Here is a 23,057-nt window from a genome sequence, read left to right as displayed (position 1 = left end):
CGAATGAGAGAGAGAGGCAGACAACATGTGTGACGAAGGAATTATCATGCTGTTCGATTCTGACACGGAAGAAGTAGACTTTCGTGGTTTTAGTTCCCAAGAAGATGGTGATAAGTGACTTTTCTGGTTGGCTACCGTTAGCTAAGTTATGTGCATTATTCTGCACTCTTTAACTAGACAATGTTTGGGGGGGGGGTTATTAACATTGTTAAAAATCTTTTTGTGCAACATATTTCTAAGCCGAGAAGCCACAGTCAAGGTTTCTTCCCTGTATTTGATCAGGAAATCTATAAGTTCATGTTTACAGATAATGGAATCATACTTAAAATACATTATTCATACAAATATTAATATTTATTTAATGCTATTAGTAGTTTTTGTGTTTTTTAGACTGTAAAACACTGGACATTACCAAAGTGTGTGTATACAGTGCTACAAATGTTGACATTTTGTGTGATATCTTGCGAGGAACGTGCTATGTTCATCATATGTTTTTATAAATGTATGTAAAGTATACACCTGTGTGTGACAATAAAGACATGTATGTTACAATGTTCCACCCTCGGACATCTCTGTGTGGAGTTTGCATGTTCTTCCCGTGCATGCGTGGGTTTTCTCCGGGTACTCCGGTTTCCTCCCACATTCCAAAAACATGCTAGGTTAATTGGCCACTCCAAATTGTCCATAGGTATGAATGTGAGTGTGAATGGTTGTTTGTCTATATGTGCCCTGTGATTGGCTGGCCACCAGTCCAGGGTGTACCCCGCCTCTCGCCCGAAGACAGCTGGGATAGGCCCCAGCACCCCCGCGACCCTCGTGAGGAAAAGCGGTAGAAAATGAATGAATGAATGTTACAATGTTATACATTTTCAAAGCTCAATGGAAACTGAGCTCACGTTTTGGGGTGAAGAAGGCGGCACTTGAGATGTTCATCAGTGTCAGGATTTCACTTATATGTACTTAAAAATGTGTTGTATCTTTATGGAAATGTTTGCAAAAAAAAAAAAGTTGACATACCTTTACACTGCACCCACTTTTCAGCGTTCTTCCCTTCAGTGGTTGTAGGATTTAACGGCAACGCCTTTTCTGATGTCTGAAAGGCAATCAGAAGCACTGGCCTACTGTACATTTACAATTTGATTTATTCTCTACAGTCAATTATCTTCATTTGTAGCATTTCCATCGGCGGCACTGCTTCCAGTACGTGTACAGCAGGGGTCTCAAACACGTGGCCCACAGGACACTAGTTTGAGGCCCCCGCCTTGATATGAAAGTTTAATGTTAGTGCGGCCCGCGCAAGTTTGATATGGATGCTGTATGGTATCATGTACCCAGAAAAAATTATTACGTTTGATTAATGTTCATGTTAAAGGTTAAATAACTATTAATAGTTATCCTCCCTATCCGTGTGGAAGTGGTAAGTTTTTGGCTATTTAAGTTTAAAGGAAATAACTTGAAGGCTACCATTTAGGTCGCTAGCTCTCCAGTTTGCGAGTTAGCATGTGTCTCAAGACCCTGCAGTTGCGCAATATGTTGTAAATAAAAAGAGTATAAATGTGACTATAGTCGTGTTTTGTCATGTCTACAGGGCTCTAATAATGCTTTGTTAATTTTAATCTGAAAAAAATAATTTGTCTACCCACCAACTATATGTGGTTTCTTAAGTTTTATTATTATTATTATATTTATTTATTACTGATTTATTATTGATTTTCTTTATTCTTGGTTTGTTTATTTATTTTTCATCTTATTTTGTGCAGAAAAATAAAAATTAAGATATTCGAGAACAGTGGAATGTTTTATCAGAGCTTTTCTTGTAGAAAATCGGAACCAAAGCACTGAAAAAGTTTGTATATTTTTCTGTTTTTAATAAATGGGTTTTGGGTTGTTTTTTTTTTTTTAAAACCTGATGCGGCCCAGCCTTGCCCAGACCCTAGCTCCAATGGCCCCCAGGTAAATTGAGTTTGAGACCCCTGGTGTACAGTATTTGTATGTTACATCTATACATCTCCAGATGATCTTGTAGTATTGTATATTATTGATGGTTTTTATGGATATTGCGAGGTGGATTAAGTCAATGAAGTGCCCTTTTTACCTTCATTGGCGACGTGACTGTTCCCAAAGACATGATGTGGCAGTGAGATCAACCACTTCTGTCTTGAATTCAGTAGCGTTTCTCCCTTTCTTCATCAAGATTCTGTGACTTGCAATTTTCTTTTCTGGAATGGGAAAATTAGATTTTAGTTGAGTTAACGTGAAATGGTTAAATCCTTGCAATAAAACAAGAAATAACTCCCGTTGGGAATGGTTTGATGACTACAGGTATCAAAATCACTATCAAAACAAACAATAAGAAGTCGAAAAGTAAACTAAGAATCAATCGATACATTTTGTCGTCGTCTTGATGGGATTAGTCATTTGACGTTCAACTTTTAATTGGATTTCTACTTTCTACAATGAGAGCTTATTTGAAAATCAATAGGCCAATCAATAACCTGCGTGCAAAGTACGTTCGGACATGGCAAACCCCACGTGGGCTGATTCCACGCAGGGAAACATGCCTTCAATATGAACATTAACAATTCTATTTATATGCTATTGATAAGCTTATATAAAAGACATCCAAAATGGCACCGGTCAGATCATGACAGGCAGGCGTCCAAAAGGCCATCCAAGCTAAGCATGATGCCACACGAGCAGGATATACACCCCATATGGACAAAAACCTAAAAATGCACCATAATAATAGCGCAGATAATACTTCTTAGACTTAATCCGTGTCTGGGCGAGACAGGTACACGCGTGTGCCCGGCGTACAGAGTTAGCTTGCTGGTTGATGATGTCTTTTGTTCAGCCAGATGTCACGGACAGTACAAGTGGCAGGTGGCCGCTCATTTCATTACCGCAGATTAAGAGCCGCTCGAGATGTTTAGACTCTACCATCAATTATCTCGTACTTTTATTTCAAATGTACGCTTTGACTTGAGAAATTGTGCGGTGTTTTGTTTGCTGTTGACGTGAATCCCAGACTGTGAAAAGGTAGCCCAGTCATTCCGGCTAATTGAGTTACATTTAGAGACAATACATATATACGGTGGATTATGTACACAGCTATGCACACGTTACATACGCCTCACTGATACTCAAGGTTTTTTTTCCCCAACAATGGACCCACCGCTTGGGATCTTAAAACAGCATTATTTAGCAGATTAGATTGTAAAAAAAAAAAAAAACATACTATTTCCAGTGCATATGCCAATTTATATTGTGACTAAACTAACAGAAAAACAGAAACAGAATAACAAAAATGGTTACAATTTGTAGTAAAGACACTCTCTCACTTTGCAGGCTTTAAAAAAATCACATTAAATATACATGTTATATTTTTTTACAGTCAATCCCTGCTATTCGGTCTGAGACCCACCTCAATTAAATGGCAAATAAATAATGGAAACACTCATAAAAAGCCCTTAAAATGATTATTTTTCATACTCTTAATCTAAAATATTCCCCTCAAAGTTATGAACATTCAGTTTAACACATGAAGAAACAATTACAGGCATACTGTATACTTAGAAAAACATGTCCTTCTACATTACGTCTTGTTAAAGCATCTTTCTGCAAGAAAATATTGAGTGAATTGCAGTGCTGAGTTCTTACTTAAACTGCAGATAGGCGGGAATTTACTGTGTTGTTTTTCTAAAGTACATATAAACCCATCAAATATCATCATGTTTGTGGTTTAAGGTAATTCCTAACTATACTAATTAACTCTAATAGTCAATAGAAAAGAATTAAATAGACACTTTGTCACAGGCCACACACACAAACAATCTATATATTTGCATATCATCAACTTGTTCTTACAAAACAGAGCCAGTACTCAAGGTTTTCAGGTGAAAATCCAGCAAAGTGACACATAAATGAGGTGATCAAAAAGCAACACCGCGGTGCGTGAATCATAGCGTGAGGTTTTCAATTGAAGACAGAAAATAAAAACACAAATATAAAAAATATACAGAACTTCAATCCCAGTTCTCCCAGCATTGCACCTCAACTGTTAAATACTGTACATCATATAAACCCGGAATAACACACAAAAAAATAAAAATTCAAGTAAACCTGTGTCCTTCAGAGTACCAGTAATACAGCAAAACAGAAAATCAGCGCTTATACATTTTCTTAACAATTCTTTGGCTAACAAAAAGTTTGATCAGAATGGAAGCGCAACTTATCAGGCACTTGGTTTGCTCCTTACAATAGAACCTCAATAGAACCCATCATGTGACATTTGCACCACAGATCAAAGCTAGAACAGGAATAGGTGAACACTTTGGCTAATTTGCCTTCTGGCATATTGTGAAAAACAAGCATTAGCTTAGTTTAGTGGAAAAATGAAAATTATTAGTACAGGGAGAGTAGTTGTCTTTTAGCTCCTCCGCATTCATTTTCAAGGCTAGGCCAAGTAAACCAGCTGCTAGCTTTGGCCCATTTATGTTATATTTATTTTATTTCAGCTATATGAAGCCCATTTGTGCCATTGAAAGAAAAAACATATATAAAATGACAAGATAAAAAGTCATAATTATGAGGAAAAAGTCACATTTACAAAATAATATAAGAAAAAAAGAAAACAATAAAATAAAATGCCATAATTATGACATAAAAAGTCGAGATTATTAGATTAAAAGTTTAAAATATGATAACAGATAAAATTAGAAGATAAAAAAGTTGAAATTACAAGATAGGAAAGTCATAATTATGAGACAAAAAGGGCAAAATCCTGAAATAAAGTCAAAGAGAAAAAAGTCAAACTTATGAGATAAAAGTCATAATTATGAAAAAGCTCAACATTATGAAATAGTCATAATTATGACATAATAAATTAAGATATTAAGAGATAAAAAGTCAGGGATAAGTTAGGGAAAAGGGCAAAATTATGAAATAAAAAGTCTAACAGAAAAACGTCAACATTATTAGATTAAAAAGTCATAATTATGAAAAAAGTCAACATTATGAAAAAAGTCTAAATTATGAAATAGTCATAACTGAGATAAAAAAACAGAGATAAAAAGTCATAGTTAGAAAAAAGGGCAAAAATATGTGAAAAAAAGTCTAAATTATGAGCTAAAAAGTCAAAATTATGAAATAAAAAGTCATAATTCTAAGAAAGAAAAGTCAAAATTATGAGACATAAGCTGCACATGCACATGTGCCTTCCTCACATTGCACTCAGCACTCTTGTATCTCCTTATTTGGTCTTTTTATGACTTAACATTGGGATATTATTTCTTTCAATGGCAGAAAGGAGCTTTCCTACAGATGGATATAAGAAGTACGAAATATCTTGTAAGGAATTTCACTTCTCCAAAACGAGAAAATGAAGCAAAAACAAACAAAAAAACAAGACATCACACTTATGAGCCTAATTAAAAGGTGACAAAGACAGAAGCTCTTCCTGTAAATGAACCTGAGAGTATTTCTTTTCACTTTAGGGTGGAGCTAGTATCTATCCAAACCCAGAAAGTGCTTTTCACAGTGACTGAAAGCAAAAAAAAAAAGTGTTGTTTCTTCACCCCGTTTGCTAGGTGTGTAATGGTACATTGGGCATAATCGGTTACCTCGGTTTTGTCACGGTTTGCTTCATTTTGGTTACAGTTAAGGAGCAGCTTAGCTTTAACAGTTTTCATGATTTTTTTTAAAGGAACATAACTAAATACTCCAATAAAAACAATTCTTAAAAATGAAATATACATTCCTCCCTCGCCACACTGTCACAGTTTACCAAAAATGTATTTATTAATTATTCATACATTCATGAATGAATAATTAATGAATAAATGATGACTGTGGTTTGTTATTAGTCCATGAATATTGAAAGACAAGTTATATGTAGCGTTATGATCACTGTGTCAGTAATGTTACAAGGATCAGATCATTTCTTTACACTACAGCACCTTAGCTTGCAGCCATGGATCCTTGCAGTCCGACATGGCAGTGAAAAAAAGTTCTCCTCTCATTCCGTGTGGAAGTGGGACGGTTTGTGTGACGAAGAAATAAACTGAAGACTAACTAGTTAGCGTGGTAGCTTGCCATGTGCTATGAGTGGCAGCCATCCAATGTCCCTGCAGTAGCTTGTGCAAAAGCAGTGTGCAATGTGGTGTGAACAAAGCCAGCAGTATTGTCGGCGTGTACGTCTATGTATGGAGGATTAATGTTAAGACTGGCTGTCCGGTACATCAAGGGGGCAAGCGTCATAGTGACCAAGGGAGTTTCATGAAGCTAATGGTGAGTTATGATGTCTTATTATTGCTTATTAATAAACTATGTATATATAATATATAATAATAATGTAGTAATATACGTATGGAGAGGCGTGGGGGGCACTTAGATACATTTTGTGCACTAAAGATGATAAAACCAATTCATATCTAAAGCAAACATCTTCGCTTTGTGTTGTAGGTGTTCTATAGGTATATAATATGTTCAGCACAATGGCCTAGTGATTAGTATGTTGGTCACAGTGGTATAGACAATGGATGGCTCTAATAGCATATCATTAATAATTCATTTTATTTTTCCAATATGCTAAGGGTCATTTAAAAAATAGCTATGTGCCAAAAATGGCCATTGGGCCACACTTTGGATACCTTAAATAACAGCCTTTCTTTTTAGGGAATGATGCAAACAAGTGCAACAGTTATAGTTTGAACCCTTTGAACTGTTATTTTGTTGTCAGTAAATTCAAATGTCTTTGTGGCTGAAGCGCAGTATTAATAGTTGTAGCTAGTAGCCATGTTCCCCATGACTGCATGTGTACCTTGTGGGAAATGGGTACGCCTACTGGAATACAGGTACCATTACACCCCTCCAGCTTCCAGATGTATGGAGAGTCCGTCTTGAGAGTCTTGTTGTAGTCCTCATCTGCCATGTGTGCGGGTCGAGGGCCTATACGTGTGTTCGATACAAGCGGCTGTTCATTTGTTGGAGCGCCTGTCTGCTTCGAACGGGGATGAACCACAGCGCCTTCCAGTGGGTACCGCACACCTCGGCCAGGGCCAGCTTCCACGATCTGCTCTGGTCTTGGCTGCAAAAAAACAAACACCACACAATAGGAAACTCTCTTATATTGAGAAGAAAATAATAGCTAATGATATTTCCTGCAGACTTACATTTCCCCAGAGAAGTACGCCATTTTCTCTAAGGTGGTGGTATCCTGTCATTGTGGGAGAGGGGTCACATGACCAGAAAAAAAAAGTCAAGTCAAGCATTACTTGTATTGAATGACAGCAGAGCAAATTACAGCTCCTTTCACGCAAGACAATTTAGTAAATAAGTTGTACGGTATTGACATTATATACTGTACAAGCCAATTTCTAAAAAAGTATGCCTTGGAGCAATTTAGTGGATTTAGAGGAATTCTCATAGCGAGCCATCTATACTGACCGTGAGGATGCCTGCCAGCTGAGAATAAAACAAGCCTGACATGCCGGTGAACATGACCACACCCATGAGAGCTGAAAGTCGCAGTAGAGCCAGTTCGTGTCGCGTAGCGAACTTCTCCTGGCAGGTGGCAACAGAAGAGGCAAAGTCCAAGTGTTAACAATGGTGAAAGCCCCAGCGAGCCAGCCAGAAACATGAAAGGGTGCAAGGGCCACATTGATATTTTGTAAGAGTAAGAAGTTACACAGCTTTGTAATATACAGTAGGTGGAAAAGCCTACTAGCAGTATCAGCTTCAGTCTTTGCTTTGATAATATTTTGTAGTATTATTACTTCATCCAGTTAGTCAATGAATGAATAAATATTATATTATATATATTATATTCCCATAATATGACAACTTTTTTCACAACCTATTTTTCCCAAAATTTAGTTTTGTTTATTTCTAGTATTACTATTTTGAAAAATGACAAAATTTCAGAATATTACTTTTTTTTCTCTTAAAATTGTTTGGGTCTTCCACCATTTTTCTGCTTTTGAATTTTTTTTTAATTTTTCAACAAGCTTCTAACAATCTTGTAATTAGCTTCATTTCTAAAACATTTTGACTTTATTCTCGTACTATTACAACTTTTTCTGCAACCGAATTGTCCAAAAAATTCCCACTTTATTTGTTGTTTTGTTTGTTTTACAAAATATTGCATCTTTTTTTAAATGTATTTTTTCTTTAATTTTCAACGTTGTTTCTCCTAATATTACAACATAATTTTACGTCATGATTTTTCCAGCCATGGGCCAGAAATGCCCTCCACTGGCCACACACGTATGTGAGTGCACTAAATACCTGGTCCAGTTGCGTGAGGGGCTGGAAGTAGTAGTACTGGCAGAAGTCCAGCACCAGAGTGAACAAACTGAGCACCTGGGTGTAGAAGCACAGCTGCAAGAAGAGCCAGTGGTTGTCTTCCCCCACACAGTTATTGATCCTGACAAGACATACAGGACATAAAACACCATCTATTCATCAACAGTTTTTGTTGCTGTTGCAACCTTCAAAGAGCTTATAAGAGAAGAATATAAACAGGCAGTTACATGAAGTTCACAAACATCCTTTCAAACCGCCAGTAGAGACTTAAAAGATGAAAAGTGGAGTTGACTGCTAACATTAGCAGCAGGTATCTTGCCTATGTTTGTATGACAGTGACTACTCACCAGGGGCAGTGGTGGTCCATCCGGCGCACACAGTGGCCACAGCGACTGCAATGATGGGACCTTTTGGGCCTCATTAGGTTGCACTTGTTGCATAATTCCCAGTGCTGTCGCTCTGAAATACAAGGGGAGCAATCAAGGATCAAGCCTTTCTCTGCATCTGTTCAAGACATTCTACGCTCTCTGTGTCCATACCAGAGTGAGGTATATGTGGGTTGACAGGAAGACGTCCAGGGTCTGCCGTGGACGCTCTGAACAGGGCAGCGAAGCATAATGCAGATGCAGCATAATAACCTGAGAGAAGCGTTCTTTTTACCAAGTGTGTCGGCACAGCAGTAGAGCATTGTGGATACTCACAGACAACTACAGCCCAAGGAATGTGTCCTTCTTTGTAGTGTGGGAGTAAAACCAGCATTGGAATGAAGAAGGAGTTGTAGAGCCAGACGGCGAAGACCAGGCTGATGCACAGCCAGCCCATGGGATCCACCACACAGTGTAGTCGGAGCTTCATGGCTACTGCACCTTAAGGGAGACCCAAATACAAAGGTACAAATGCTTCCAGTGCAACCATGATAATTAAAGTTGCATGTTACTTTGTGTCTCAAATGTTAAAAACGTCAAGGGCTACTATGCAGGGGCGGGGCTACGCCCACCCAATTGGCCATCTAGTCATTTCAGGTATCATTATTATAAGTATCTTATTGCCTGCACAATGCGAGTAATGGTCTCACCTGGCCACCCCAATTAAAGATGTCTGTCTCTGCCACTGTTACTACATATCAATAAATAGATTCAAGAAAAGTATGAATGACAATATTGGATTTTGTTGGCTAAAATAATCTTTAGTTAATCTTTATTAACATTTTTAACACGCTAATGCTATAGGAATGACATGCTATAAGAATGAAATATCCTTTGATAGCATGCACTACTAAACTTAAAAGGCTATACTCTCAGTTTCACAGCAAACCGAAGTACCCGATAACAACCAACTATTGCCTACATTATTTATAAATCATAATACTCACAGGAAATTAAAAAATATACATACTTTATGGTGATGACCTAGCCAGAGCAGGTAGCAGCGTCAATTACTTCCTCGTTCGAGACTCCGTGGGCTGGACAGGAAGTGTTGACAGATAAACATTTCCGGTTTCAGTTTTAGAAAATAAGAACCCATTACGGCTCAACAATGCTACATTACAATAAGTCGATACACAAAATGAGTGTTTTAATAAGTGCACAAAACGCCCTTTAACCACATTATTTAGGAACAACGACACGAATTAAACATCTTAATGGAGTTGTCCTCTTCGGTCCTCATTCCGGACATCCGGTTTACGTCGTGTAGACCAAAAATGCCCATTCAGAGTATGTTGCATTAAATTGTCATATTATCACAGTGTATTAATATAAGTTAACGAGGCTGTAATTCTGTCATGCGCAAAAATATTTATAAGAATTATATCTTTTGACTGTTCAATGCAAATATATGCGTTTCAGCTCTTTCCCAATTTCCCGTTTACAGGAAGTTGCTACCAACCAGTCACTATAAGAGCTTGTCCTCTTTTGAGCTTTACGCAGAATTTGTCAGATTTTACTATGAAAAAAATGTTTTGAAGCTTCCTGTTGTAATGTGTGATCAATATAATTAGTGTATAATTGACACATGTAGGGATAACTCCACTTGTCTCACTTCACATATGACGGATCCCATGGGCAAACTATCATTATATCATTGTTTTATTACTATCATTGTAATTTTTCATCATTTAAACTTTGCACAAAAAAACATAATACATTTTCAGGAGCTTGAAGACCCCGCCTGACCCCAAAAACCCACCACTACAGTTACAGTTTGCTCAAAACACATTTAAAATCAAAGTAAATTACAGCAATGTTAAACAAAAAAAATAATGCGAGATAAAATAAAAAAAACCCTGAAAGAGATAATATAACAGCAACAGCCAGAATAATCATTAGAATCCGATACCCAGCACCTTAATACAATGATCAACTTTGAAAGAAAAAAATGACTCAGAAGAGAAACAGTGTCATCATGTTAAAAAGAAAAAAAGCGTAGCCTTGCCCCAATTACATCCCTATCGCCACCACCAGTGCGTGTGTGTTTTCTACTGTTTCAACAAGATGGAGGCAAGAAGTGAGAGAAAATTATATTTGTGGCCTTTGAACATGTGCTCTGATGTGTGTGTGTCGGGGGGTGTATGCTGAGCCATTCCGGACTAGTGAGGCTGTTACAAAAAGGAAAGCTTTTTAAAAAATGGATACGGCAGACAAAAAAAGGCCTAAAATCAACAAGCAGCAGCCACCACCACCATCAATATTAACATAATGCTCAATTTGGGGGTTTTGTGTTGAATCCCATACACTGTGTGGATGATGAACATGTCAAAAGGCAGCAATAACATGATCCCCTCCCGCCCACTCCACAGAAAAAAAAAACACATTTTACAAATCCAAACGTTATTAAAACAACACAAAAATGTATTCTCAAATCAAAAGCAGGAAAGTAATTCAACATTCGTTGTATGTTTTAATGCGTTTTTTTCTCAGTGATCACACACACTCTTGCTTGTGTGTGTGCGTGTGTGTTCACTCTTTGGGACCAGACGAATGAGGAGGTGGGGAGGGGGTCAGCTCGTGAGGAGGAAGGTTAGACATTTGCCCCTCTTTTCCAGTGCACTTTTTTAAATAAAAGCAATAAAAGAAGGAAAATATGTTTTAAAAGAAGAGTTGCTGCAGGGTGGGTTATAACACCAAGTCGAACTGGCCTTGTCTGACCCTGACTCAAGGGAAGAGGAGAAGAGGAGTGAAGGAGGGGGCAAAGGATGGAGGTGATTGTGCTGGAGGTGATGTGTGTGAGGAGGAAGGTTCAGTTCTGGGTTGGTGACAAAGGAGGCGTCCTTTCTATCAACAAAGTCCATCCAAAGTCATTTTTGTGTGAAGGCATGGCTCAGTTGGGAGTCCATGAATGAGTTTTGGAGAATCGGAACAACTCCAGCAAATTAAGGCTCCACATTACATCATGAAGTCGATCCTTCAGCATTTCTGAGCGTTCCGTCCAAGCCTGCTTCCCCACCCAGAACCATTCGGTGCAGCGAATAAATAGCAAGGAACTGACAGGAGTGTTTGAGGTGATCTAACAAGAGCAGATCTGACATGCAGAAGAGACAACAATTCTTTTTAAAAATGTGAAAAAAGAAAGAAAGACAAGGAGAGAAGATGTCAGTTTGCAAGTACTTCACATCAAGCGTTCCAACTGTTGGAACAAAAAGGAGAGAAAAGCTTAGGGATAGCCCTACTTCAAAGCATTGTGGGACAATCATGTTATTTCAAACCTGTCAAGCTCCAGCATAGCCACGCCCGCAAGCCGTCTTCACCCTCCCACCCAATTCACCCTCCGCTCCTCTGACAGCTCACAGCTTGAGCTCATTGGCGATCTTCGATGCAATGTTCTTAAAGGCGATGGATGTGCCCGAGATCCGCTTGAAACGCACGCCGTTGAGGGAGAGTCGTGGCAGCTTGCACACCTCCATCTCCCACTGGACGAAGTCGTCACGGGCCGGGTTGCCCGACACGCACATCAGCATGTAGCGCTCACGCAGCTCGTACTCACAACTGTTGGAGTCGAGCACCTTGCGGATCTCTCGCATCATCTCCATGGGCTCCATAGAGGAAGTGGTCTTCATGGACCAGGTGAAGCGCAGTGAGCGTGGCTTGGCCGAGTCCTTCTGGCTGGCGATGGCGGGGGGTGTGCCTGTGCCGCCTAGAGTGGGGGCAAGAAAATAAAAAAAATCGGGAAATAATGGTCAGTACAGTTGTCCCTTGCCGCAACACTGTTCTATTATTGTTTTTTTAAACATAATGAATAAATCATGCAGATTCATGGTTGAATAAAGTTGAATAAATTATACATAAGCAAATTTTCCCTAAATAAAGCATTTTCAAGGACAAAAATAGCTGAAAGAACCAAAATACTCATTATGTTAACTGCCATCTGACCCAGTTTCTACTTCATAATGTCACAGCACATGTTGGAACTCCCGGTTCCCCTCGCGCTGTCCCAGACTATCCTACCACCACCACACTTGACTGTAGGGAAGATTTTGTGTAGCCAGCTACAATACAGGTCAAATGTTAAACACAGTAATGGCTGTTTGTTGACTCATGTTCAGTGGATAGTAAATCTATACTGCTGTACACTAAGGTTGACAAAGGTCACAAATCCACCCCTTACCTCACTCATGTAGTATAAAGCAGCACATCTTAGTGAGGTCTATTTGCTGTGGATGATAGCCACGCTACTCCGCCAACAATTCTCATGGTGAGATATGTTTATTGTATTCAGCATACAGCATATATGGTCAGGAAGTGAGTTAGATCAGAGATGTAAACATGGCCATACATGGACAGCACACCACATAATCTAACTTTAACTTTTTAATTTTTTATTTAACTATTGGAATCTTTTTTTTTCTACCATTACTCCATATTTGTTTTCAGCAACAATTATGATTGAATTTCCAAAGAGTTAATAGGTTCCCCCCCAGCAATCATTTATGTGTCATTCGTGCAGGAGATGAGTCAACTGAAGTCTCCAGGACCATTCATAAGTTGCAATCCAGCAGGGAGGTTTCTAGAAACTTGAAATGATGCTGGATAAGGTTTATGCATTTGTTGATGTTCATAAAGTTAGTCATATGGTTATTTTTACTTCATATGTATAATTAATACATTGTCTATTTTTTTAAATGTTAGTGTAAACTGGTATTATTGATTGCTGCACCACCCGGATTGTTGAGATAACAATCAGCTAGCTAATTCTGCATAATTGAACAAGAAGATTGCGAAAAGAAAGCTACAGAGTAGGGTGCAAACCCATGAAGTAATTTATTTATTATTGGTGAACTAAGTATTACAACGTCATTAAAACCAATAAATTCAGAGACTTATATTCTGAAATTGTTGGTCTTGCTTAAAAATGCACACAATGAGTTGTAGTTTATGTTTGAAAAAATCTATGGCTCTCACAGAAATACATTTTAAAAAGTGGCTTTCATGGCTCTCTTGGCCAAAAAGGTTCCCGACCCCTGATCTCTAGTGTTGTGTCTTGTAAAACATAAAAGACTGTCATAAAGATTCTGGCTTGAATGTGAGAACTGTACTAACTTTTGGGAGACTGAAGCTGAAAGAAAAATCCTGACATACCAGTGTTCCCAGATCCTGGTGAGGAGTTGTTCTCATCATTGTTGGAAGAGGATGAGAGAACACCGCCGGAAGTCTTCTCGGACTTGTCCACAGTGCTGCTCAGCATGGATCTGAATGGGCGGCAGGGTGGAGGAAACAAATGGGATAAAAAGGCGAGAGGAGAGGAGGTGGATGAGGAGATGTGAGAGAATTGTTGGAAAATCGGAGCAAGAGGAAGATGATGAACAAATGAAGACAAAACCAAAAAAAATCAAGTACCCCCGTGTGTGTGTTTGTGTTATATACACAAACACACACATGGATACAGAAAGGCTATGATTTCCCCCGTCACTCGCTCATACACCCATGCAGGCTCAACCTCCACACCATCACTCTCACCACTAATCTCCCATCCTGATTGGTCACCATCACCACTCAATTAAATCCCACCTCAGCTCCCCCCTGTCCCAGCTCAAAGATCATCTACCGTCTACAGTACTGATTGGCAGGCAAGGGAAGAAGCGGGGGTTCTGGTCCGTATCTCACCTGCTCCCCTCATCCCGACCCTCTCCCTCATAAGGACTCCTCGAGAAAAATCAACACAAGTTTAGTCTTTCTAGTATTGGGGGTGTTTGGGAGGGGGGTGACAGTAAAGCAGCTCACCATGGCCTTTCCAACCCAAACGCATCCCGCTGTTATGCCAAATACAGAATTCCACCCATTGAAAAAGGAAGACTTCCAGTTATTCCAAGAGCCCACCGAGGGCTACATGGCCCACACTAAATTGATAAATGAATGACTGATGAGTATGTATCATCAAACCATGGGAATTGGACAACTTGGAATAAATGTTAAGACTCAAAATATGGGAAGGGGGAGGGAAATGTTGGACTGGGATGGCATGGCTTGGAACTAAAGCATGGTGAATGCACTTCCTGCAGCAAAAACAGGGTTTGGTAAATAAAACCTCCTCTAAATACACAATCACCCTTCATTGACTTACAGTAAAACAATTTATCAGCTCAGTTTGTACACATACACGCCCTCTTGTACCAGCATACAACTTAAAAAACACACAACAGACACTCATGAAGACAAGAAAACAAACAACACATGCAGGCAACTGACAAAAATGTTTTGGGAGACAATATCAACAAAACCTCCTGCAAGAGAAATATGGTTACAATGGCGTATATGTCAAATGACTGTTTGTGTAATTTCAAATGTAATTTTCTGCACCATTTTACATAATAAGTGCAATATGGGAGGATGCAAAATGGCTGTGGAAAAATATTGATACAAATGTGTCCCGATTGATTATTGGGACTTGCTGGAATTCAATTGTGTTACACATTTTGACCACCAGGTGGCACAATGTACCGGATTAAGACAGAAGACTTGATGATGATGGGTTTTCCTGAAATGCACAATCTTTTAAGAGCATGTGTTGATATGAATCTTGCATCATGCAAATATGCATAAGAGTGTGTGCTCACAGCATTGAGGACAAGGTCAAAGCAGTTCTGATGCGGCCACTGTCAAGAGAGCCAGTGCCGGAGCGAGAGGAAAAAGAGTGAGAGTGCAGCCTCCGGAAAAGAAACAGAAAAATGGCAGCCCCACCACCCCTCCTGGATCCGCTCTTCCTTTCCACAACAAAACTTCACTATTACCACTACTGCATGGGATGGGTAGGCTTGGACCCCTCAATGGGTGTCATTAGTATTAAGTTGGTAAGGAATAGCTCATTGTTACCAATTGTGACATTAATCATTAATGGAGGCCTCTGTCCAAGGGGAAGAACAAAAACTAGCTAAAGACAGCGCTCACACACTCTAGCTGGCAATTAAATAGGACAAAGGGTTGGGAGATGATGAAGTGGATGTGGTGGATGGGAGGGGTGAGGAGACAGAGGGGTGAGGTGTTATATGGCGTGATGATGGCACGAGTGAGTGAGTGAGTGAGTGAGTTAGGTGCATGGGTAGGTGAGGAGGTGCATTAGTGGAATAAACAAACACAAAATGGGCCAAACAAGGAGCTCAAAACCAGAAGGCTCATAAATAAGGGGCCAACCACAGGAAATAATAAATAAATAGGAGAAAAGGATAAGGCTCAAGGCACAGGGGAAGATTTCAACAAAAGAGCTGCTGCACATAACACCAAAAAGGGGGAGGAAAGTATTTATGTCAAATAAATATGAAGAGGAGAATATAACTGGATATCAAGGGTTTGTAAATTAACGTTGGGGGGTGTTTGCCTACCTTCTTGGAAACCTGAACGACAGATTTCTACAAAAACAAAAAGAGGGATAAGAAAGAAAGAGAAAGAAATGTATGTATAAACGTGTATATTAACCAAATGCTGCCTTTTCAACAGCAAAGCGTAAGACATTCAGAAAAAAAATACATCATGGCCTCAGAGTTCCTTTTTTTTAAGGTATTTTAAAAAAATGGAAAATTATTATTGTGGGTGCGTGAACAGGCATTATAACAGCACAACATGGCATATTGGAAACGATACATGAAAACAGGAAGCACATTGATTAAAAAAATAAAAACATTTACCACAAAGAAGAAATTAAAAAAAGGTTAGGAACAACCATACAAACAACCACGTGTATTAGGTGGTGTCACTGTCATGTCATATTGTGTGCGCCCATGTTAACTCTCTGCCACCTCTACTACCTAGTTATCATGTGTTCACTACCGAGTTACCATGTTTAAGGTGTCCCCACTTGCAGTATTTATAGTTGGGGGAGGGGGAGTGATAGCTCTGGCATAACCATGGATACTGTCGCCACGGAGTTACAGTATCTGCGAGTGGGAGGCCTCGTGAGTGGCTGTACCTCCACCACCGTGCACGGCCAACACCCCCGCACGCAAGCAAGACTTTTGATCATTCCTTTTTGATTTGTTTTTCATTCTTACTATTAAACCTGCACTTCCCATTGGGTCTTTTCCTCCACGTTTAAACAAGATAACAATAAGGTAGTGACCCTCAACGCTGCATCTTTTACAAGCACGCATATGCACACACACACACGAGAAGACACGCTCATACACACAATCCTGTCCCTGAGATGTTCTTGAGTATGGCGGTCCACAATCCACATTGCCTATCAGTTTGCTTCCTTTATTATCAAATACGACAGAAGCAAGCTGCACTAAATAAGTAAAAATCAAACTTGTCCAGGGCTTGGAACCAAACCCAAAATGACTCCTCAGTCGCCACTGCATTGAAAATTACAGAGAGGGAGCCAGCTGCTCGGTTTCCTCTCCCTTCCAACTCGCGGCAGACTCACAAGATCAGCGAGAGCGCCATGATAGGCACACAAGCGAGAGGCACTCTGAAGAGATGACATCGACTTATAGTAGGTGGTTCCTTTGAGGAAATGAGCACATTAAATGACATGTAACATAAACCCAGTTATTTTCTGCTCAGCTTGCAACCTCAAAGAGCCAAAAAAGGCTCAAACTGCACAAGCTCTTCAAGTAAGCGGCTGCTATCACGACGGCTTTCCACTTGCAGTGGAGGTTTATTTCTGTCACGCTCATCCAAACAAGGAGAATTTGGCTCTCCTGTCTTCTTCTGCCACGTCCACTCCTCTTCCTTTTTGCTTCTCCCTCCAACTACACATCTAACATTTCATCTTGCCCATTTGAAATGTTGCAAAATTGTCTTTCCCCATCACTCACCTGCGTACAAACTTTGACGTGAACTTGCTGAAGATCCCCGTGGCCCCGTGTGTCCTCCGTGCCTGGCTGTTGCCATGCGACAGCGACGGGGATGCCGGCCCGCCAGGGTAGGCAGAGCCCTGCTGGTCCCGGGCCCCTCGTTGCTGACCCGCGTGGAACGTGCTGCGGATGCCCACCCCGCGGGAGAAGTTGGTGCGATCAGTCGCCGCCGCACTGCTGATGTTATGGGCCGACGGGGAGGCGGCAGGTGCCCGCTGAGAGGGCGCACTGTCGAAGACATTGGCAGACAGACGGTTCAAACTCCCTTTTCACCTATGTTCTATTCTTTGAGCTACTTACCTGCATGCTAGGTGATAATCTAGTACAATGATCTAAATCTGTTTAACATATGTTCATCCTGATGTGTCACATAATCCCAAAAGGCAGTCAAGCAGGGGTCACGCGAGGTCAGGGACAACACACGCACACAACACTTTAATCCTGTCAGTGCTGGCTGTTAGACAAACCATCATAAAGCTCCAAAAAGCACTACACACTCCTCACACTGCTCTTGCACATGCTCATTCTCAGCCAACAAACCAAAGCGCACAAGCGTGCAAAAAATTGGATTTTAAAACTGCAATGAAAACGTTTGTCTAATTGCATTTAAAAAGTAATGTGATATAGTGGCTAGAGTATCATGGTGCTTCATTTGTGAATGTGCATCACTTTCGGCTCCACTTTGGTCCACAAATGCCATAAGAAAATGTGACTCTGCAAGAGTTTTGTTGACAAAAGGGTGCCTATTCCTCACTCAGGGCAGAGCAGTACCTTCTCGTCGGCGTTCCCAACCAGGTTCTGAACAGCCCAAGCTCATTGCTGAAGGATGCATGCAACATAATGAGACTTCAACGTGAATCAGACACAAAGCCACAAACAGCTAGAGGACCACCTTGACATTTGATCTGCTATGGTTGCCGTATACAACAAATAGCTAATGTTGCCCTTTTATTAATATGCCAGAAAGGGCAGATTCTCTCAATATGACAAAAAAATATCAAAGTGGCCTCAAAACATACAGCTACAGGAAGCAAGCAAGCAATTCCCACACCATACACAGTCACTGATGTGTCACTAAGACATCGGCAGTACAGACGGGAGCCATTAGATGGCGGCAGGCTATCCCCAAGCCACATATCCAGGCGTAGCCAACAAATTATTAGGCATTTTGTTCTAGTTGTTATAGTTCTCTACAATAGACCTATTTTCCCTGTAGCAGTAAAACTATAAGCTTTATGAGTTTCAGAGAGCTCATTTGCTAGCAATTAATTTAACACATTAATTCAAACACCCTTATATAATGACTCAATTGCATTTTTGGATACCTATACTCTACGCTACTGTAGTTTCCTATTTTGAAAGCTTCCTGTGGGGAAACACCTCTGTCCTGTAACAGCCCATGGCAGCAAAAACCTGTTTATCTTGTTCTTGCACGCCGATTCTTTGGTCCATGACATTTCAAAGCAACTGAATGGAAGTAGTGAACGCGCGCTGGTGCAAACAACAGCAGTATTAGCAAGTATAGAATGCAATGCAAGTATTGCTTTAAGAGGCTCACTTTGTGATGGTGGTTAAACACTAATAGTACAGCACTGCCCTTTGTTTGTGAGAGTGTGAATGAGTGACTTGCCTCGGTCGTGGTGCATGCAGGTCAGAGGGGCATGGATGATTGGAGGAGGACAAGGACTTGTGGTGGCGGGGACGCGAGGAGGAGGAGGAGAGGACGGCTGCGGCTGAGGCAGTGGAGGCGCGGGAACCCGGAGTGTTTAGGCTGGTAGGGATGAGGTGGGGACAAGACACACACACAAACACGCACCCGGTATGGTTTGTGTGTGGGTGGGCAGGGCGGAGAGGTGGAGCATGGTTAGAGGCAGCACATATTAAACAGAGTAAATGGGGGACGGGGAGGGGCGGAGGTAGAAAATACAGGAAGGAGGAGAGGAAGTGAAGACATTAAAGATGTAAACAAGAGGAAAAGTCTAGCTAACTGCAAAAAACTGCACTGTCATGATGTCCTTGCTAAAATTTATCGAATAAAACAACCATTAGCTGTGACACAATCTGTAGTTTACTGCCTTACTTAAGGAAAACTACACCAATTCCTTTGTTCTAATCTGCAAAGCCCTGATAGGCAAAACCAGCCCAAGAAGTGGGTGAGTGTCACCAAAGAGAGGAACTGGGAAAAAAAGTGACAAAATAACCAAACTCACACCTCATTAAGGATATATACAAGAAGGGATGCAAAATAAACCCTTATTGGTAAAGCTAGTGTTACTAGAGGGACATACATGTTTGTGTGTCCCACAATGTATGTGAATAAGTTACAACTGCATGTGTGTGTGTGAGAGCGAGGCCACTTCTGCATATGTGTAAGCCTATTAAGAGGGTCCACATAATGCCACTAGGAGTTAATATTCCATCACAAGTCCTTATAATCTCCTTAGAGAGAGGAAAGGGGAGGAAGTAAAGAGAAGAAAGGGAGAAATTAAGGTGTAGGGGGAGTGGAGGGGAGGGGGGCTGTAACATGTACATAAAGCATTAATGATGATCATGAAGAAGCTGAAACCCACAGCACAAATAAAGCAGTGCTGTCTCAAATGACCACATTGGCAGCAAAAAAACAGCAAGTCAAGCTGGGGGATGACAAAATGAAAACGAATCAAACCAAATCTTTTTTTGCAAACAGGTCATTTGAGACTGATGAGTGAAGAAGTCATAAAGCAGCGATGTAAGACGAACACCGTGTGGGAATTTATGGCTTCATTTTGAATGCTTATGGAAAGTTACAATAACCATTCGCCTGCGTTTCGTATTAGTGTGTACACACTGATGCTGCATGTGCCAACGTGTGTGAGGTGTGTTCACAGTGCAAGTCAAGGGCACATGAGGTCAACCAACAGTGAGATCATTTTTTTTTGTCAAATCCCGCCTCTGCTCCGACTGGCTGGCGTCCATCAAGCCAACTTATCTGTAATCTACTGAAGGTTTGGCCTAAATTCTCAGGAAAGCCTGATTTCCTTGTCCAGCAGGGTGGGATGGGGTCACCCCACCCTGGGAGAAATCTGCAGGTCTCCCTGGGCCAGCTGGCAGAGGTTGGGACTGTACCAGCCAAGGTCTGGGTCTGGGCCACAGACAGCTTCATTCACAAACTGGGGTGGGATGTATCTGTTCGCGGGTACTGCATTCAGTCATGAGAGACAGACAGTGTGCTTGTGTGTGCTGTGCCCTTCTTTCAGTTCAAGTGTACCTGTCTTTGCCGTTTTGGATGCCCTGGCCCAGCGTGGCTCTCTCGGTCAGAGGAGAGTTCCGACTGCGACCAGTGCCAGTGGACAAGATGCTATTCTGAAGGGAAAGAAGGTTAAAAAAAATGGGTAAACAATCAAGTATATACTGTATATAGACGATAAGCTAAGGAACATAACCTTATAAAAATGACAGAGGTAGCCATGGCAAGCAAACATGAAAAGGGAGAGGCGGCACCCAAACAGGACCAACACACACATAGCAAGAACACAATAAATGTAGGTGTGTGTGGGTGTGTGTAATGTCTCCAGTGTGCCAATGTGACATGTTAATGCAATGTTACAACTATGACTAAAGTGAATCAATGTTAGGCCCTGTCATATGGCCATTAATCAGGTTAATTAGTAACTTTTGTTTCGATCTGTGGACGGCATCATTACATAGATCTGCCGTTACTGATCAGCAGTGGCATTTTAGTGCCATTTTTCTCATTGGATGTAGTGATATTGTCCTAATTTTATTGTGTTCTGGGCAGCGTTTGGAACTTGAGCTCACGGTAGAGGGCGTGGCGCTCTTCTTGCGGTCAGAGGAGACCAGAGGACTTGCCGGCACCTTGGTAGTGGAGCTGCCCGATGAACCTTTCCTCCCAGAATCATCCCCAGAAGTCCGGTTGTCCCCTCTCTTCGAGTAGGAAGAGCCTAGAGCAGCAACACATTCAGTCTCTCCATCAACAAAATAATTTCTTCTTGATGTGCAGGCCAATACTGCCTCCACTTCTGAGGAGCTCCTGGCAAAGCCCCCCATTTGAAACTAATCCCAGGCCGTCGATGCTCCTCATAACATTTGAAGAGGGCGTTTGCCCTTCACTATGGCGCATATACGCGCATGCACACAACTCACTCTGGTCAGTAGCTCTGCGGTTCTGAGCCTTCTGGTTGGATGATACACTGCGCTGTACCTGAGAATGACAGAAAGGACATTGAGGTTGATTGTGATTCAGCTTTGCACTCAAGCATTTCGGTGACAGTGTGGGAATATTTTGCTACAGGTCTGCCGTCGTCTTTGGCAAAAAGAGCCCACTTTACAGACGCAATAGTCTGTGTTCTCATTGTACCTTGTGAGGCGGGGAGGGGGCATTTATGTTGCTTACATCACTTCCAGGCCGGGGCTTGATACCACCCTCATCCAGCTGATAAAAACAGGGGACATAAAATCAGAGATTTGACATTCTCTATATGGATTACCGAGTACTATAGAGGGTGATGGACAGGATTGACGCATCACATGTACCTCAGAGTTCCTATAGTCCAGTAGCAGGTATGTCGCCATCACATCATTGTACTTCTGATTAACCAGCGAGTCCTGGATCTCCTCCTGAGAGAATCCCATCTGCAGCATAATGTCTGCACAGCACAGCATACCAATTAAAATGATTAGCAAATTATTATTACTTCTTCTTGATAAATTAGTAGAAGAGAGGGGAAAAAAGTGCTAAAGTGTGTCCCCATGGATGCAGAAAGCATATTCAGCATGTACCTGTTCTCCGGGGGTCCTTATAATCTGGCTGTGGTTCGATGTAGGGTTTGAGTTCCTCGTCCTCATGGCCTACATTCATCCACCGGTCCCTCATTATCTGCTGCTGGGAGAAAATGGTGAAAAAGCACATTAGCAACAGACATGTCAGCAAAAACATTATATTTATAATCAGCAGAAATTACATACAATGTTAGCTGCACACTATTATACCCTAACCGGCAACGTATCACCTATGCTATGTATTATGTTTTTATGAAGTAGTTTGCACATGAGCTTCAAACTCACATATACATGTGGAGGTCACTGGGTGCACCACATACACAATTAAAATGCAGGCTATGCAGAACAAAAAAAACAGTTTCATAATTCCGTTCTTTATTTGGGGGTTTGCAAAATAGGTTAGCTTGGTGATGTTTCTTTACATGTAGGAATGAGCCGATCATTTGGCCGATTTCCGTGAAAAAGCATGTGATCGGCATTTAACCGGCATATGCCTTCAACTTCAATCACCTGTGGCTAGTACTATTGCAGCCTGGGTGCAGAGTAGTCTTGGGCAGCGTCCTCCTCCCACTTTCCTTCACACTGTGTGCAGGTGTTTAAACAACAAAAATAAATGTGCATGCCGTGTGGAACGCCACAAAAAGTATCTTGCTGGGTTAGCTGGTTAAGCTAGCTCTAATTTAATACAGCA

At 40.9% G+C, this 23,057-nt stretch overlaps 2 protein-coding genes across 11 annotated transcripts in view; both read right to left on the bottom strand.

Annotated features, from left to right (window-relative positions):
• Positions 1-3,806: 3,806 nt before the first annotated feature.
• Positions 3,807-10,226, bottom strand: zdhhc21 (zDHHC palmitoyltransferase 21). The gene is made up of 8 exons (XM_058066942.2): positions 9,700-10,226; positions 9,006-9,170; positions 8,844-8,942; positions 8,652-8,763; positions 8,287-8,425; positions 7,447-7,563; positions 7,173-7,216; positions 3,807-7,087 (listed from the first exon to the last, which is right to left on the bottom strand). The coding sequence occupies exons 2-8, from the start codon at positions 9,157-9,159 to the stop codon at positions 6,949-6,951; spliced, it is 804 nt and encodes a 267-aa protein (XP_057922925.2). The 5' UTR covers positions 9,160-9,170; positions 9,700-10,226; the 3' UTR covers positions 3,807-6,948.
• A 147-nt stretch (positions 10,227-10,373) lies between these two features.
• mark2b (MAP/microtubule affinity-regulating kinase 2b) overlaps positions 10,374-23,057 on the bottom strand; it is a 34,579-nt gene continuing 21,895 nt past the window's right edge. Inside the window, exons 10-21 of one of the 10 annotated variants that reach the window (XM_078797013.1) lie at positions 22,367-22,469; positions 22,121-22,233; positions 21,945-22,019; positions 21,731-21,788; positions 21,386-21,528; positions 20,835-20,929; positions 18,359-18,406; positions 17,549-17,815; positions 16,115-16,141; positions 14,403-14,441; positions 13,878-13,987; positions 10,374-12,435 (exon numbers count right to left, since the gene is read on the bottom strand). In XM_078797013.1, coding sequence (XP_078653139.1) covers positions 12,086-12,435; positions 13,878-13,987; positions 14,403-14,441; positions 16,115-16,141; positions 17,549-17,815; positions 18,359-18,406; positions 20,835-20,929; positions 21,386-21,528; positions 21,731-21,788; positions 21,945-22,019; positions 22,121-22,233; positions 22,367-22,469 — 1,428 coding nt within the window. In that variant the 3' untranslated portion in view covers positions 10,374-12,085. The remainder of the gene's footprint in view (positions 12,436-13,877; positions 13,988-14,402; positions 14,442-16,114; positions 16,142-17,548; positions 17,816-18,358; positions 18,407-20,834; positions 20,930-21,385; positions 21,529-21,730; positions 21,789-21,944; positions 22,020-22,120; positions 22,234-22,366; positions 22,470-23,057) is intronic. The other 9 variants (XM_078797018.1, XM_078797030.1, XM_078797020.1 and 6 more) reach the window with 9 other exon arrangements.

This window comes from Doryrhamphus excisus, linkage group LG2 (assembly GCF_037039965.1).
Source record: "Doryrhamphus excisus strain RoL-2023G ecotype Guam linkage group LG2, RoL_Dexc_Guam_v1.1, whole genome shotgun sequence".
NCBI lineage: Eukaryota > Metazoa > Chordata > Actinopteri > Syngnathiformes > Syngnathidae > Doryrhamphus > Doryrhamphus excisus.
The sequence above is the reverse complement of the archived record's forward strand: the minus strand, read 5'-3'. Positions and strand labels throughout refer to the sequence as shown.

Excerpts from the sequence above, each read along its gene's own strand:
- zdhhc21 (XM_058066942.2), bottom strand. The coding sequence starts at position 9,159 with ATGAAGCTCCGACTACACTGTGTGGTGGATCCCATGGGCTGGCTGTGC. Across the intron at positions 8,943-9,005 it reads TCCTTGGGCTGTAGTTGTCT|GTTATTATGCTGCATCTGCA; the intron begins GTGAGTATCCAC and ends CGCTTCTCTCAG. Across the intron at positions 7,088-7,172 it reads GCGTACTTCTCTGGGGAAAT|CCAAGACCAGAGCAGATCGT; the intron begins GTAAGTCTGCAG and ends GTTTTTTTGCAG.